General features: G+C 32.2%; 6 protein-coding genes across 7 annotated transcripts; 3 read left to right on the top strand and 3 right to left on the bottom strand.

The window, feature by feature from the left end:
* Positions 1-1029: 1029 nt before the first annotated feature.
* On the bottom strand, positions 1030-5219 carry LOC107372247 (mitochondrial 2-oxoglutarate/malate carrier protein). 2 transcript variants are annotated; one of them, XM_089266331.1, is made up of 5 exons: positions 4871-5219; positions 2764-3079; positions 2620-2681; positions 1929-2557; positions 1030-1846 (listed from the first exon to the last, which is right to left on the bottom strand). In XM_089266331.1, the coding sequence occupies exons 2-5, from the start codon at positions 2838-2840 to the stop codon at positions 1670-1672; spliced, it is 945 nt and encodes a 314-aa protein (XP_089122457.1). In that variant the 5' UTR covers positions 2841-3079; positions 4871-5219; the 3' UTR covers positions 1030-1669. The 2 variants fall into 2 exon arrangements, with proteins under 2 accessions (XP_089122457.1, XP_015795938.1); XM_015940452.2 differs by having other exon boundaries at positions 4839-5219.
* Positions 5220-6039: 820 nt separating this feature from the next.
* LOC107372250 (uncharacterized) lies at positions 6040-7111 on the top strand. The gene is made up of 3 exons (XM_015940455.3): positions 6040-6183; positions 6269-6733; positions 6810-7111. Exons 2-3 carry the CDS (start codon positions 6276-6278, stop codon positions 6847-6849), a joined length of 498 nt encoding a protein of 165 aa, XP_015795941.1. The 5' UTR covers positions 6040-6183; positions 6269-6275; the 3' UTR covers positions 6850-7111.
* LOC107372246 (box C/D snoRNA protein 1) lies at positions 6835-8291 on the bottom strand. Its single transcript, XM_015940450.3, has 2 exons — positions 7932-8291; positions 6835-7850 (listed from the first exon to the last, which is right to left on the bottom strand). The coding sequence occupies exons 1-2, from the start codon at positions 8170-8172 to the stop codon at positions 6835-6837; spliced, it is 1257 nt and encodes a 418-aa protein (XP_015795936.1). The 5' UTR covers positions 8173-8291.
* A 741-nt stretch (positions 8292-9032) lies between these two features.
* Positions 9033-11544, top strand: LOC107359225 (succinyl-CoA:acetate/propanoyl-CoA:succinate CoA transferase). Its single transcript, XM_015925701.3, has 4 exons — positions 9033-9271; positions 9447-10244; positions 10433-10570; positions 10634-11544. The coding sequence occupies exons 1-4, from the start codon at positions 9109-9111 to the stop codon at positions 10948-10950; spliced, it is 1416 nt and encodes a 471-aa protein (XP_015781187.1). The 5' UTR covers positions 9033-9108; the 3' UTR covers positions 10951-11544.
* Positions 11545-11775: 231 nt separating this feature from the next.
* Positions 11776-12839, top strand: LOC107359086 (uncharacterized). Its single transcript, XM_015925535.3, has one exon. It carries the CDS (start codon positions 11900-11902, stop codon positions 12755-12757), a length of 858 nt encoding a protein of 285 aa, XP_015781021.1. The 5' UTR covers positions 11776-11899; the 3' UTR covers positions 12758-12839.
* A 67-nt stretch (positions 12840-12906) lies between these two features.
* Rpt1 (26S proteasome regulatory subunit Rpt1) lies at positions 12907-14816 on the bottom strand. Its single transcript, XM_015925534.2, has 6 exons — positions 14649-14816; positions 14506-14543; positions 13918-14400; positions 13680-13844; positions 13319-13609; positions 12907-13252 (listed from the first exon to the last, which is right to left on the bottom strand). Exons 1-6 carry the CDS (start codon positions 14716-14718, stop codon positions 12998-13000), a joined length of 1302 nt encoding a protein of 433 aa, XP_015781020.1. The 5' UTR covers positions 14719-14816; the 3' UTR covers positions 12907-12997.
* Between the last annotated feature and the right edge of the window lie 146 nt (positions 14817-14962).

Consider the following 14962-nt stretch of genomic DNA (forward strand, 5'->3'; position numbering starts at 1 on the left):
ATGTACGAAGCAGAGGAAGACCCATCACCATTCTCGTCTTCCCCAAATGTATCACCAGCCAGTTCACCTGAAGTAAAGAAAGAACCTTATAAATTTATCGACTTTTTCAAGAAGTTTTTGGTTCGCATTGGACAGAAAAACGCAAAGAAATTCTACTGCGTGCTGGATGGACACAAGCTTGGTGAGCTCCGAGAAGACCCCACCATGGAATCTATCAGCAACAAAGTATTTGTCAGTTATCCTTGCGAATCTACCTTTTTCAGTCCAACCGAACTGTTTTTTGATCAAATGCGATCTTACATTGCCAAATTTAACCCAGCTACACCACAAGATGTTTTCACAGCAGTCAAAAATATTCCTTCAGTTATCGATGAAGTCGACTGTTCATTATATTTCGATGACATTATGAACCATGTTGACGTTTGGAGTTCAATGGATTTTGAATATGCTCTAGCAAATGTGTCTTCTCTGAAATGATCTATTCATTTTATCCATTAATCAGTTCATTTAGATTTATAATGAATTTTAATTTGTTTTTTATCTGTACAAGCATTGTCAATAAGTGGCTTTGCTATCAAATAATTCTAATAGTTCTTTTGTTAAACACCAACATTCGAATCTTTTTGACGGAAATTTAATGTTGTAATCGTTCAGTTTTATTAAAACTTATATCACCTTAAAATCTTTTCAATGTAATTGTATCCTTAATCGTATTAAAATTCATTTGATTATTTAAATTTGAATTCAATTTGTTTGAAAGTCAATCTTTCCTGACTGAGCTCTACTATGAAAACTTGATTGGATTAGAGATTTTGAATTGGTAGAGTAATACATAAATTTATGCAATAAGTCGCCGTTTCTTTGACCAATAGGTCAGCATAGAAATAGCTTTTATCTTAATACAGCACAGATTGGCTAACAATTGTAAGATCTTTGAGATTCTCTGCATAGCGTAGCTCAGGATTGGTTAATCTTCAAAAAGGGAACTTCATGAGATGTAAACAGATAATTTCAACAATTGAGAGACAATTTCAACAGATGAATAGTCATAACCTTTATGTTTGCTGAAAAGTTAAAATACACATTATTCCGGAGATTGATATGAGACACTTCAAAAAAATAAGATTCAGATAACGAATAATGTACATACAACAATGAATGATAACTCATTGGGGTGTCATTGCACAAAGATAATTTCCATGTAAGTGGGGAAACTTGAATTGATTTCAACATGTAAAAATAAAAGTTTATAATTTGAGTTTACCAGATCAAAATTTCGTAAATTAAATGTAGATTAGAAAAAATTTAACAGACTATTGCAACTCAATTGATAGCTTAGCATTTATGATCAATATTAGAGTTGATAAAATAGGATGCAAGGAAACATGGGGAAGATGAAAACAGGAAAAAAAACAAAATTTGTAAACGAAAAAAATTGAGTTAAAATAGTGACTAAAATTGTCAGAATTAAAATGGCTAGTGTTGAATATCACTTGGTAAACTTGTTGACCATTAATTTGTTGCATTTTTGTAAAATAAAGATCGATAAGGAAAACGTGTCTCAAAACACGATAGTTCGGAGGATGTACACATGTTGAAGACCCAAAACAAGACCAGAAACACAAAAAAAATGAAATGGAGATAAGCTTGTTGATTTTTAATCTCGTGATTAAAGTCCAACTTGTTTTCCAGCAACTCCAAGAATATATTTTCCATAAGCTTGATTCATTTGTTCGAGGAAGATGAAAGTCAATACAGTGTGAGGGCCAAGTCTTAGATAGTATGGAGTAAACCCTTTCCATAATGCGAAGAATCCTTCATTTTTGGCAACCTTGGCAAGAACATCCTAAAATAAAAAGAAAGATAAGCAATTGATGAATGGTGAAATTAGTTAATCTGAAAGTGAAGAAAAATCAAAAGAAACTTACGATTGCTCCCTTGTATTCGGGTTTACCATCAATTGTTTTCATATTTTGTATACGAGTCTTGGCAATATCAACAGGCATACTGGCAGCTGTTGTGATTAATCCTGAGATCATTGAGGCGACAAAATGGCAGAAAATGTTATCATTGAAATATTTTGTCGACAGTAAGGACTGTTTAGCTTGTGAATATGAAGCTAACTGAGCAGCGTTAACAACCATAGCTCGACCAATAGTGGGTACACAACCTCTCCATAAAGTTAGAACACCTTCTTCCTTTGAGATTCTCAAAAGAGCATCAAAAACATTGCGATAATTCCTTCTTTCGGCAATAGGTAATCTCCCATCTGAGGTCATACGAATCAAAGAAACCTCGGCTGGAGTACCAAAGAAAGCTCCAACAGCTCCAGCAGTCATACCAATAGCAGCTTTGGTCAAGAAACCTGGAGGTTTATCAGATGAGGAAAATTTTTCAAATAAACTAGAATATACACCTAATCTAACAGTCGTATAACATGCTTGGCGGAAGAGACCAGCTGAAAGTCCAGTATAAAGAGCTGGGATTCCCTCATTTTTGATGACCGATCTGAACACATGAAAGCTTGTCTTGTGTTCTTTTGGTTTTCCACCTTCACCTGAAATAGAAAGCGATACAATAATCAATGAAAATTATTCCTCAAACCTTGATTTAACATACCTGTCAATTGCATACGATTTTTTATCAAATCAAATGGTTGAACAAACATTGTTGCAGCCATTCTGTAAAAAATAAATAGTTTGATTAAATTATATGACCATAAATCATAAGTAAATAACAAGTAATCATAGTTAAAGTTATTACCCAGCGGTTCCTCCAATTACAAATTTCATTGCTTTTGGTATGGTTTGTGTTGGCTTTTGATTGTCTTTAGATGCCATGATGTGTTTGTATGGAAAATTTGATGAATAGTTTGTAGAACTGAAAGCTTCAAAAACTGTGATTGCAGGGTTGATGAATTAACGGCAATGAAAATTTCTAAAGGTAGATCACTCAAAGACAGAAACGGTTACCTCCAGTGAGTAAATTATTTGTGATGTATGTTGGAGAGTAAAATGAAACCAAGATAAAGATTCAATGGTGGTGGAATGGTGATTGATATCCACAAGAACACAGCCTGCTGATGATAAAAAACAACTCAATATTATTGCCAAGTTGACAAGTTGGTGAGTGAGAATGAATTAAAAGACAGAAACATGAAAGACTTAATTGTCAACTAAATGAAAACCATAAAAATTGTTACTAAGTTAATGAATGAATAAGAATTGATAAAATAAATTTCACATGTAAAAAACCATCTTTAAAAAATAGTCAAAAATTGATTGAACACATGAGGTAAAAAACAAATCAGAGGACAAATTAAAAGTTGAACAGCTGAAAGGAAGGTGGCGTTGAGTTTAAAATTTAATCTGCCAATTGAATTAAATCTTGGTTAGGCTATAATTTAAAATTAATCAGAGTAACAAGAGCACTGTCTAGTTATTTTTACAAGCTGAATATTGAGATATCATTACAAGCTGCATGGAAATGACAGTTACCTACCACGTGAGCTCGTAATAAATCAAGCAAAAAATGAAAAATATGAATCGAAGGATTGCTTTCAATGCTTGATATTGTGCTATTTTGATTCAATGTAAATCTTGTTGGCACATAATTTTAAATCGACATGGTTAACAAATTTACTGCTAATGAAAAGAGGAAACAATCTGGTAATAAAGCGGGTAAATTTAATATCAATTAAAAGCTACAATCTGATGTACTTGCATTTTGAATCACGTACGCACCCAGTGACTAACTGTAACTCGTGAGTTAGAGGGTTAATGGAAGTTATATTTCCATAGGTTATTTAATAAAAAAATTACCATAATTACATGTATCAAAGATTAAAGATTGTTGAATCGCAATAAGAAATTCTCATAGTTAGAATAGTCTTTGAGGTAAGCTGCTAAATTCAGATCCAACTGAATTCAATCGCTTATTACAAATATTGTTGAGTCCAGAAAAGTTCAAAATTTCATCCAGTCACGGCGAAATTCTGGAAATTCTCATATTGGATACAGCAAAGTCAGCTGAGAATGAAGCATCAAGACAACATTAACTTTAAAGATTAGTGCTGTGATTACAATTATACAGGATGCTATGTATTATGAATGACCATCTTTTCATTATAAACTCAGAGCACCGCAGAAATAGTCGCCCAAGTGCTGGTCTTTTGCCGTTATTATAACTTAATACAAATATTGCAAATGGCACTGCAAGGAAAAGATCATTCTGCATCAAGAATACATGTAAATGATAGCTATGATTTTTAATTTATTTGTTACAAATGCAATGACCATTACATTTGTTTGGCTACAAAATTGTCGTTTATTATTTTAAAAGTAGTTTTTCCGGGAGTTTCAGTGCAATTTCACATTGACTAGAAAAGTATCAACACAAGAAATTGCCTCAACAATATTAATTTGGCTTTAAATTAGAGTAGCTGAAAACTTGTAGTCGCCTATGAATCGTATGTTTGTTATTAAAGTTTACAGAAATATAATGCAAAGTGATAGCATCTTTGTTGGACAAAACAAAAGAGCCTAAACAATACAATAATATTTAATATTATGTAGTCTATCTGATCATTTTTCAAAATCTAATGCCTCATAGGCTTTAAGGTCATTCATAACTGTAAGAACAGCTGATAAAATTTTAGCATCTCTACTGCATTATATTTCAATTCTTGTTCTTTCTATTTCAACCTGAGAATAGTTTTTACATTTTTAAGCAAAAAGAGAGGAAATTTATCTAGTTCTGACAGCTGATTTAACACAAGGTTGGCAATGAGGATTGATACGTGGACAAAATTATAAGGAACACAAAAAACAGTCACTTACCTTTGAAGTGAATTACAGATATTATCACTTACGTTTTGAAGATTAGGTGAACAAAGATCTGTAAATTCAGTAATGTTTATTTTAGATTGTCAGAATGATGATGGAAATCAGGTTCATCAATGAATTAATATTTAAATAAGGATCAAAACGCATTAAAGGCATAAGCTGAAGAGGATTTTGAATGTCAAGCAAAACAAATATAAAACACAACTATATTATATTATTGAATGGTGGAGTTGACACTTGAATTATTTTTAACAATCATTAAAATTTAATTGAATGTTGAAAGGTTGATCATATCAATAGGTAAAACAACAATTGATTGAGATGTTAAAATAATGTTACTTTGTTGATATCGTTATTGTTGTTGAGGAACAACTGTTCAGAAGTGAGAGCTTGAAAGCCTTGGAAGTTTGGCAAATTCAAATATTTTTTGTGTACAGTACATGATTTGTGCATCAAGTAGAAGCTGAAAGCCAGATTAATACCTGAATTAACCCTTTAATTAGTCCTATTCTCTTTTACTTACATCGCTACAAAGGATATTTTGATATTTGAGACATCACAATCAATTGGTCTAACACTAATCCAATAGACCAGTCAATAGTTTGCAAGTAAAACTGGTAATCCAAATTAAGTTCAACTTAATTGACTTTTTAAGAATGTAAAGTGAATTTATCATTTATCTAAACGAGTCATAATCTGCTTCTAATAATAAAAGAAACAAGGTTAACAGTCACAATTATTCTGATGCTTATTATTAAACTGGATCCAAGCCAGTAACAAATCTCAATTAAGTTATTGTCAGTCAAGATTACACTATGAGAAATAAAGTTAATTCAGTTCAAAAAATTGATACTCAGTTTGGGGTTGGTCGAAATCAAGATTATCGTGCAAATAGTCCCATAATAAAAATTATTAGATAATCAAAAACGTGAAGAAACGCATAAACCGTTTATGGTTAACGTAATAAATTGTAGCAATAAAGAATTGATTGAGTTTGTAATTAATTACCAAAAAATTGACTGTAATGTATTGAAAGTTGTTTTAGGTCTGATTTTCTAATTCGGAATTTATTTTTGAGATTAAGTGAACAAAAATTACATTTGCTTAAATTGTTATTAACTAACTACAAATTGTAATCTGTCTACAACTCATGTAATTATGTTAGAAAATTAAATTTGATACTGGATGGCGCTTTCATCAGTGGTGGAACTTAAGAACACTTTAGAAATTCTTAATTAGAATTATTTTAACGCCATTAATTTTTTTTGATTTTTCTTGTTTATTAGCGTTATTACATTTGATTTGATTAATCTCGACCAATTGGTTGTACAGTTAATTGGTAAGTGAATTTATTATTGTATCTTTTAAACTCAAATGAGACAAAACTAATGTTTTTGTTGTGTTCGTTTATTTTGTTACTGCAGCGTAATCATGTTTCCAAATGAGCCTAAAGAAGACACAAGAAATAAAGTGGCAATATTCATGCTGAAAGCTCAAACCAAAATTACGGAAGATGCGATAATATTAGTGAATAGTGAATATGAAAAACTGACAGGAAATTTAACAAATTGTGAACAACGATTAACAGAATTAAGAAGCAAGTTTGCAGATAAAGTAAACAATTTTTTCGAAAAATATCATTACAATGAAGATTATCGAGAAAGATTGGAAGCCACCCGAGAGATGAAATTGAAAGAGATCGATAAAATTGAATGTGAAATACAACTAAATGAAAGTATATTCAATGAATTGGCCCAAGAGAAGGCAAAACTTACCGAAACAATCGATAAGCTGAAAAGGTCAGGAGAACATGCAAAGTTGCAGACTAGGATAAACAAGTTGCATATGTCAATCGAACATTCTACTTCAGATGTTAAAAGACTTGAAAAGTGAGTAGAAAAAAATTATTTTATTTAAATGTACATGTTTATTAATATAAAATTTGATATTTACTTTTATTCAAAGAGAGCTGCAAAAAACGACAGACAAATTAAACACCAGATGATGATCGGGAAAAACCAATGTTGACAAAGCTTTGATAATCTTCATCATCACTAGTCGAAAGAGAAGAAACGTCTGAGTCATGTTGACCTGTTTTGGTAACTTGGAAGGATGCTGAAAGTGGACAAGAATTGATATTTTTAGTCGAACTATTAGGTTCAACTGTTTCCATTGGAGATCCTTTAATTGCACTTGTATCCAAATCTTTTGTAATCGATGAAGCTTCAGAAATTAAACTGTGAGCACAACTTTCTCTGTTTGAATCACTCTCACTTGTTTTTGGTATTTTAGCATCAACGTGAGATTTCAATCCTTTTCCAAATTTTCTCTTTCCTTTTCTATTTTTTCTTTTATTGTTCTGATACCGTCCCTTGCCATTTGAATTTTGTCCGTTGACTAATTTAGATCCATCTTCATTGGCAACTATCTTTTCTTCGTTTGTCTCAATTGGAAATAGATCTTTGAATTCGGTCAAAGTTACCACAAAAGTTGGATATTCAACAATAGTTTTGCATTCAAGAATTTTGGCCAAATTCTGGTTCATGTCAACTTCGTGAAATTTCTTTCCATTAGATAATAAAACCACAATCGATGAAGGATCAGTTAAACGATATGATGTCAGGAATTTCCATAAATTTATTCTTTCCATTATGTCTGTAGGATTTAGTATACTTTGAATAATTTCACTCAAAGTTTTCTTTTCACTCATTCGGTTGAGAGTAATTGACGAAGGTTTTTCGATAAGATTTCCTTTAACGGTGATATGAGTGAAGATTAATTCGATATCCCATAGTATTTCTTTTTTATCATACATAAATGTTGTTTTGCTTTTGTTTCGTTTCTCAAAACCAGCAGGTAATATCTTGAGACGCGTTCCCCTGCAACGAGCTTCATAGACCAACTTTTTCAACCAAGGTGGCAACTGATCCTTACTTTTTATGATATTTTGACGATCTCTCTTCAGGCAATCTAATAGTCTTGAGCCTTCTTCCAAAAAATTAAAGTCTATAAATACAGAGAAAAAGTTATTAATCATAATTTATAGTCAGAATTAGAAAATAAATATTGCTGAGAAAATTGGTTTACCTTTGAAAAATTGTTTATCATCAAAATCTTCAATCTTCTTGAAGGGAATTTTAACTTGTTTACCATCACAATCAAGCTCATTTTTATGAACCTTGACACACTCGATTGAACAGGTTTTTGTTAAACAACCAGGGCATTTGTATTTAAAAATTTTTTCATTACATACAGCACATAATTTCGATTCATCACAATTTTTAGTAGGCAAATTAAAATTTGCTCCGCCAATTGGCAAGTCCATCATTCAAATTTAGTTAAAACTAATAAATTTTTATCAATAAAATAACAAAGGTAAATGGCATGTTGAAATTATAAACTATTGTTTGAAATCCATAAATCAAAGTTTGATAATCAAACTAACGAGGAAAACATGTGAAAAAACAGCTGAGCCAAAGTTATTAGCTGGTTACTATGAGATGGCAGCACAAATCTATTTAAAAACTAGTTTTTAGGTCCGCCTTAAAGTTGCATTGCTATGCAATTTAAATTTTGATTATTCAATATTTAAAGTGAATTAATGAATATCGGCATTATTAAAGTACCAAACGAAGAGAGTTTTTTACAAAATACAATAAATTTGAATAATCATCAAAACTCAAGTTATTGACTCAATTGAAAGGAAGACAAAAAAATCAATCGCATGTAAAGGTAATTCAATTGAATTTAGACAATGTTATGAGCGATTGTGATGTGAATAAGACTATCAAAAGCAGTCAAAACAGAAACATAAACCTGTGGCTTTAGTAAAATCTTTGCAAGTTCGAAATAATCCGATTGAAATCGTAACTATCGATTATTTGTTGAACAGTACAAAATGTAATCTGAAGTTGATTTAAAGTAAGAAACAGTATTTGCTGGAGAAAATCCGCAAAAATTTTGAAGTTGAATGGATGAAATTCTGTCAAAATGGTGGAACTGCATCTATTAATAATACCTTGGAGAAAATATTTGCTGAATCTTTGATTCAGAAATTTCGAAATTTCATTGAAAAAATTACATCACATAGCTGTTAGCGCCATCTGCAGCTACTTGCTATATGAAAGATTGGATGACTGAAGTTGTTTGTTGTTATATCATCGGGCAAATTCCTTCTCACTTTAATTATTTGTAGCATTTTTCTACATCTAGTCTCAATTATTGCCTTATTATTACCTTATCTATTACTACCCTTTGACTAATAATGCAAAGTAATCTTGCTAAAAGTTTTCTCTCTCGTGGGCTTTTTGCCAACCCATTTCTCAGGTCATCTTTTCATGATTATTCACCTGAACCTTGTTACCCAATTCCAAATCGTAAACCCAAAAAACTGACCGCTGAAGAAGCTGTATCTGTTGTGAAATCTGGTAAATTTATTTTTATTAATCTTTATGTTTTTCAAGTTATTTGTTTATTGATTTTTATATCCTTCATTTCCTTCATGATTTTCTTCTTGTTTTCTGAAAACTGCTAATTTTCTCCCTCTGAATATTTGGTGTTATGAAAATTTTTGTTACCCGGTCATTTTTTGTTTTTATTTAGGTGATACTGTTTTTATTCAGGGTGCAGCTGCTACTCCAAGAGGCTTAATACCTGCACTAGCTGAGCATGGACGTAAGAGCAGTTTAAAAGGTGTCAAAATCCATCATATTCACACCGAGGGCGAAGCTGAATATAATGCACCTGATTTAACTGATGTTTTCCGATCCAACTCTTTATTTACTGGAGCTAATTGTAGAACACCAATTGCTGAAGGTCGGGCTGATTTCACTCCTATCTTTCTCGGTGAAATCCCTCAACTCTTCTTCAGAGGAATCATCAAACCTGATGTGAGCTTGGTCCAAGTTAGTCCAGCGGACTCCCATGGTAATCATTCATTGGGAACTTCGGTTGACTGTGTGCGGGCTGCCTTAATCCACTCTAAGTACATCATTGCTCAAGTTAATTCACGAATGCCTCGCACCAATGGAGATGCTGTTATTCATGAATCCCATTTTGATGCTGTAGTTCATTGTGACAAAGAGTTACCAGAACATAAACCCAAACCTCTTTCTGACATTGAAAAAATGATTGGAAAACATATAGCCGAGAATCTGGTTGAAAATGGAGCAACAATGCAAATGGGTATTGGTGCCATTCCAGACGCTGTTCTTGCTCTTTGTGGTAACCACAAAGATCTAGGCATTCACTCTGAAATGTTTTCAGACGGTGTCGTAGATTTGGTAGAGAGAGGAGTAGTTACTAACAGGCTGAAGAATATAGAACAAGGACGAATAGTAGTTAGTTTTATCATTGGTTCTCGACGTTTATTCGACTTTGTTGATGATAATCCTTTTATTAGTAAGTTTTCTATTAATTTCCAGCGTTTTCTGTTCATTTTTATTATTTGAAGTAGAGTCAATTTCCTTTATGCTGTCACAATGCATAATAAGAAATTTCCTAACTTCATCTTATCTTTTCTCTCAATATTTTCAACTCAATAATCTCTGAGATAATCCTTCTTATCTTATTTTACCGATCTTTTTTAGCTATGAGGACCATAGACTTTGTCAATAGAGAATCAGTAATCGCACAAAATCCCAAGGTTACTGCTATCAATTCTTGCATTGAAGTTGATATTTGTGGGCAAGTCTGTTCAGATTCAATTGGAACTCGAGTTTACTCCGGTAAATATTCCCTTCGATTGTAATTATATTGAATTTACAGCTAATTACTTCTTTATTTACTAGGATTTGGAGGTCAAGTTGACTTCTTACGAGGAGCTGCTCTTGGATATGATGGCAAAGGTAAACCAATTTTGGCTATGCCTTCAACAACCAAAAAAGGAGAAAGCAAGATTGTGCCATTCTTGAAACAAGGTGCTGGAGTTGTAACAACCAGAGCTCATGCACATTATATTGTTACTGAACACGGTATCGCTTATCTCTTCGGTAAAACATTAAGACAACGAGCCTATGAGCTGATCAACATTGCTCATCCTAACCATAGAGAAAGCTTGGAGAAAGCTGCATTCGAAAGACTTAAATGTATGCCATCCAGAGATTAAAATTCAGGTGTTAAATGACGATAAACAAACCAACTGTGCAACTAAGATTACTCAAAGAACTGGGCAAGGGTGATATTCTTGATTTAATCGAATCGAGGAAAATTCAAGACCCATGACATTCTCTTTATCTACGATTCATTCATTCGCAAGTGAATAATTGTCAAAGTCATGATTAGATCATAAATTTAAAAACTTTATCAGAGAATAATAGCATCTATATATCTACTAAGCTTCTAACATTACTTAGTAAACTTTTCATGATTATCTCTTCCTCGAATGACTCAGAATTATTGCAAAATAAGTTAAAAATTTGTACTCGTACGAAGCAATAAGCATCAGCAGCACTTTAAGTTTATCGTAAAATAACCACAAAACCGGGTGAATGACTGAAAGAACCAAGTCATTTTAATAATTATTGTCCGTTTCATTTGTTTGGTATTGCAGATAAAAATAGTCCATTTAAAGAATTTATTAGAACTTATGTAAATTCGAATCTTTAATAACTTTAAGCATAATTTCATAACAAGATATGATAAAATGTTCTTAATGACTAATCAGACTGTAATCAGCAAGGCATAATAAAAGTAATTATATCGCAATTATGATGGAAAATGATAAATTATCTGAATGAATCAGACGGTAAACTATTGAATTAAATCAGAATTATTCAGTGTAAAGGTTAAATTGTAAGTTATTACGCCACAATTTAATTTACTTCGTGTAAAACAGATTGTGCCACAGGACTTACAATAATAAAAATTTTAATATTTAATATTTAATAGACAAAAATACAAAGAGTAACTCTATTACTCTTTGCAAAAATAGTAGTTTATTCTGCGACTGCGCACTACGCTCTGACTGATTTGAAGTCTAATTCTGTTTACATCGTGTTTGTGTATTTGTTATTGTGTTTATAAATTTGTTTTTTTCAGAAAATTGAATCTCCATCATGGCAAACCGATTGATTGCTCAGAAAAACATCAAGCGAGCTCTGGAAGAAGATCCATCAATCTTCGAATATGATGAAATTTATAGTGATATAAAAAAGGATAAAGAGGAAGAACAGAGTAAGAAACCTAAAACGGAAAACAAATCAAAGTATATTTCAAATTTACTCAAAACAGCTGATAAAAGGAAACAAGAAATGGAAAGGAGATTTGAACGTAAAGTGCAAGCTGAAAGAGATGCCGAAGGTGATCAATTTGCTGATAAGCCAACGTTCATAACATCAGCTTACAAGGAGAAACTGGAATTGCGAAGAGCTGCCGAGGCGAAAGCAAAATATGAAGAAGCTTTAGAAGAAGCAATGGATGTGAAAAAGCAAAAAGATCTCAGTGGATTTTATAAATATTTTTTTAATTCTGTTACCGATGGGAAAAACAAAAATGAGAAAACAGAGGACGATAAACCAAAAGATAGAAAAGTCGAAGATAAAAGACGAAAAGATAGAAAAGTGGAAGACGAAAAACGAAAAGATAGAAAAGCGGAAGACAAAGAATCGGAAGATGAAGAGGAAGAAACAGAATTGGTAAACACAGAATTGGAAAACACGAAATCACAAGATTCTAAGTCAAAAAATATGAAATTGGATGGTTCGAAATCCGATGATAGCAAATTGGATAACGAAAGATTAGAAGATGAAAAATTGGTTGATGGAAAATTAGATGATGGCGAACCGGAAGACAAAAGAACAAAAGAGGAAAAATTGGAAGCCATTTTCAAGAAAAGAACAGTTGCAGAAGTTTTTACAGAAGCTCGAAATAGATATTTAGAAAGGCTTAAAAATCGTTCAACTATAAATAGTTGATTTGTACCAATTTTGAGCACAGAAATGTAAAAATTTTTGTTTATTTTTTAATTGATTAAAATTCAAATATTTATATTGATAATTTCGTTGCCCGTGGATTAGAAATTTTTTTATAACTTCACAGTCATATAAATAAACGAATTTAATGATTAATATTCAGAAATTTGGTGTTTATTAACGAAATCTCATATCTGCTAATTAAATTGGATGTAAGAAAAATATGAAGATCGTGAAGAGAAATTAATTGTAAGTCATATATCTTGGGGTAGCACTGAATTTAGCATTATTTTTTATGACTTTGTTGATGGCTTCTAAAAAGTCTTTTTCCGTTGCTACTTTACGCCTAGATCGAATTGCAAACATACCAGCTTCCGTACAGACACTCCTAATTTCAGCACCAGTGCTGTTAGGGCAAAGTCGAGCTAAGAGCTCGAATCTTATATCTCTTTCAACGCTCATTGATCGAGCATGAATTTTGAATATATGAGTACGACCCTGTAAAAAATAAAAAATTGTTACAAATTGTGAAAAAATTCTCAAAACAATAAATAAATTACACACCTCTAGATCTGGTAAACCGAATTCAACTTTACGATCTAACCTTCCAGGTCGCATCAATGCTGGATCTAGAATATCTGGTCTATTAGTAGCCATAAGAACTTTAATATTACCACGAGGGTCGAAACCATCAAGTTGATTAATAAGTTCCAACATAGTTCTCTGAACTTCATTATCCCCACCAGCTCCATCATCGAAACGAGCACCACCAATAGCATCAATTTCATCAAAGAAAATAAGACAGGCTTTTTTACTTCGTGCCATTTCGAAAAGCTCACGAACCATTCTAGCACCCTAAAAAAGAAAAGGCCCAATTTTTATTAGCTTGATGAATATATATAGTTTTTAAAAGCAATAAACTGACCTCTCCCACGTATTTTTGAACCAATTCAGACCCAATTACTCTTATGAAACAGGCGTCAGTACGATTTGCAACAGCCCGTGCACATAAAGTTTTACCAGTTCCAGGTGGACCAAACAATAAAACTCCTTTTGGAGGCTCTATTCCTAATTTTACAAATCTTTCCGGCTATGAAAAAAATAATAAATTTAAATTTTGACTCGAAGCAAGACATAATAGATAGCGATGTAAGGATACTCACGTGTAATAAAGGTGTCTCAACGACTTCCCTGAGTTTCTCAATTTGTTCTTTACAACCACCTACATCACTATAAGTTACATCGGGTTTCTCTTCCACTTGCATCATAGTGACAGTAGGATCAATCTTCGGAGGCAACGGTAAATGAATCTGATATTTGTTTCTGTCAACACCAACTCTCATTCCTTCTTCAATATCTGCTGCTGCAACATTCTCAGCCAGATCTACAACAAATTTAGCGAATTGCTTCACATTGATAATGTATTTTGGACTATCTGAATCAGGATTGATGATTTTAGTGCACCGGGCAACTTGTAAAGGCTGTTCATTCTGTAAAGTTTGCTTATCAGCTGCTAAGTCCCATAGAGCAGGAGGTGCAAGTCCTGTGTCTGATTCTTTAATTCCTGTTAATTCATTTACTCGTTTAAGTATCGTTTGGATATCATCTTCAACTTTCTTAATGGCCCGGCTATATTGACCAGTACCCTATAAGAAATTAGAAAAAAATTAGCAAAAAGTAAACACTAGATGACCAAAAATGTTATCCAATACATGGGCTTGAGGTTGAATTAAAAATTTCACGATACTTACATATGTTTTTAGAAGCTGTATATCGACTTCATCCAAAACTAAATTTTTAAAATGAATGACATGAATCAACAATAATTTGAATAAGAAATGAGTATAAACAATATAGACAGAGTAAAGATTTTATAGTTAAGACAATAACAAACCTTTAATGTCTTTCTCTTTGTCATCATCGTCTTTTTTAACTTTTCTTTGATCAGCTCCTAGATAATCCATTTTAATTATTTCAATAACAAGATTGATTTACTTAAAACTAGATCACAATTAATAGAAAAATTAAACGTAATGGGATTTAAAGAGTAGGATAGATTAAAACAAAATTTATAAGGTGAGTTTGCTATTACAGAGTGAGTATGCGAGCGCCACACTCAAAAATTCTCAAGTCATCATTTAGCACAAAATTGTGTTTCCATTTAATCAGAGATGGCAGGATCAGCGATTTTCAAGCTCGATCTTCGGA

The sequence above is a fragment of the Tetranychus urticae genome, chromosome 1, assembly GCF_039701765.1.
Source record: "Tetranychus urticae isolate SD_2017Ah chromosome 1, NJAU_TeUrti_SD_1.0, whole genome shotgun sequence".
In the NCBI taxonomy this organism is placed as follows: domain Eukaryota; kingdom Metazoa; phylum Arthropoda; class Arachnida; order Trombidiformes; family Tetranychidae; genus Tetranychus; species Tetranychus urticae.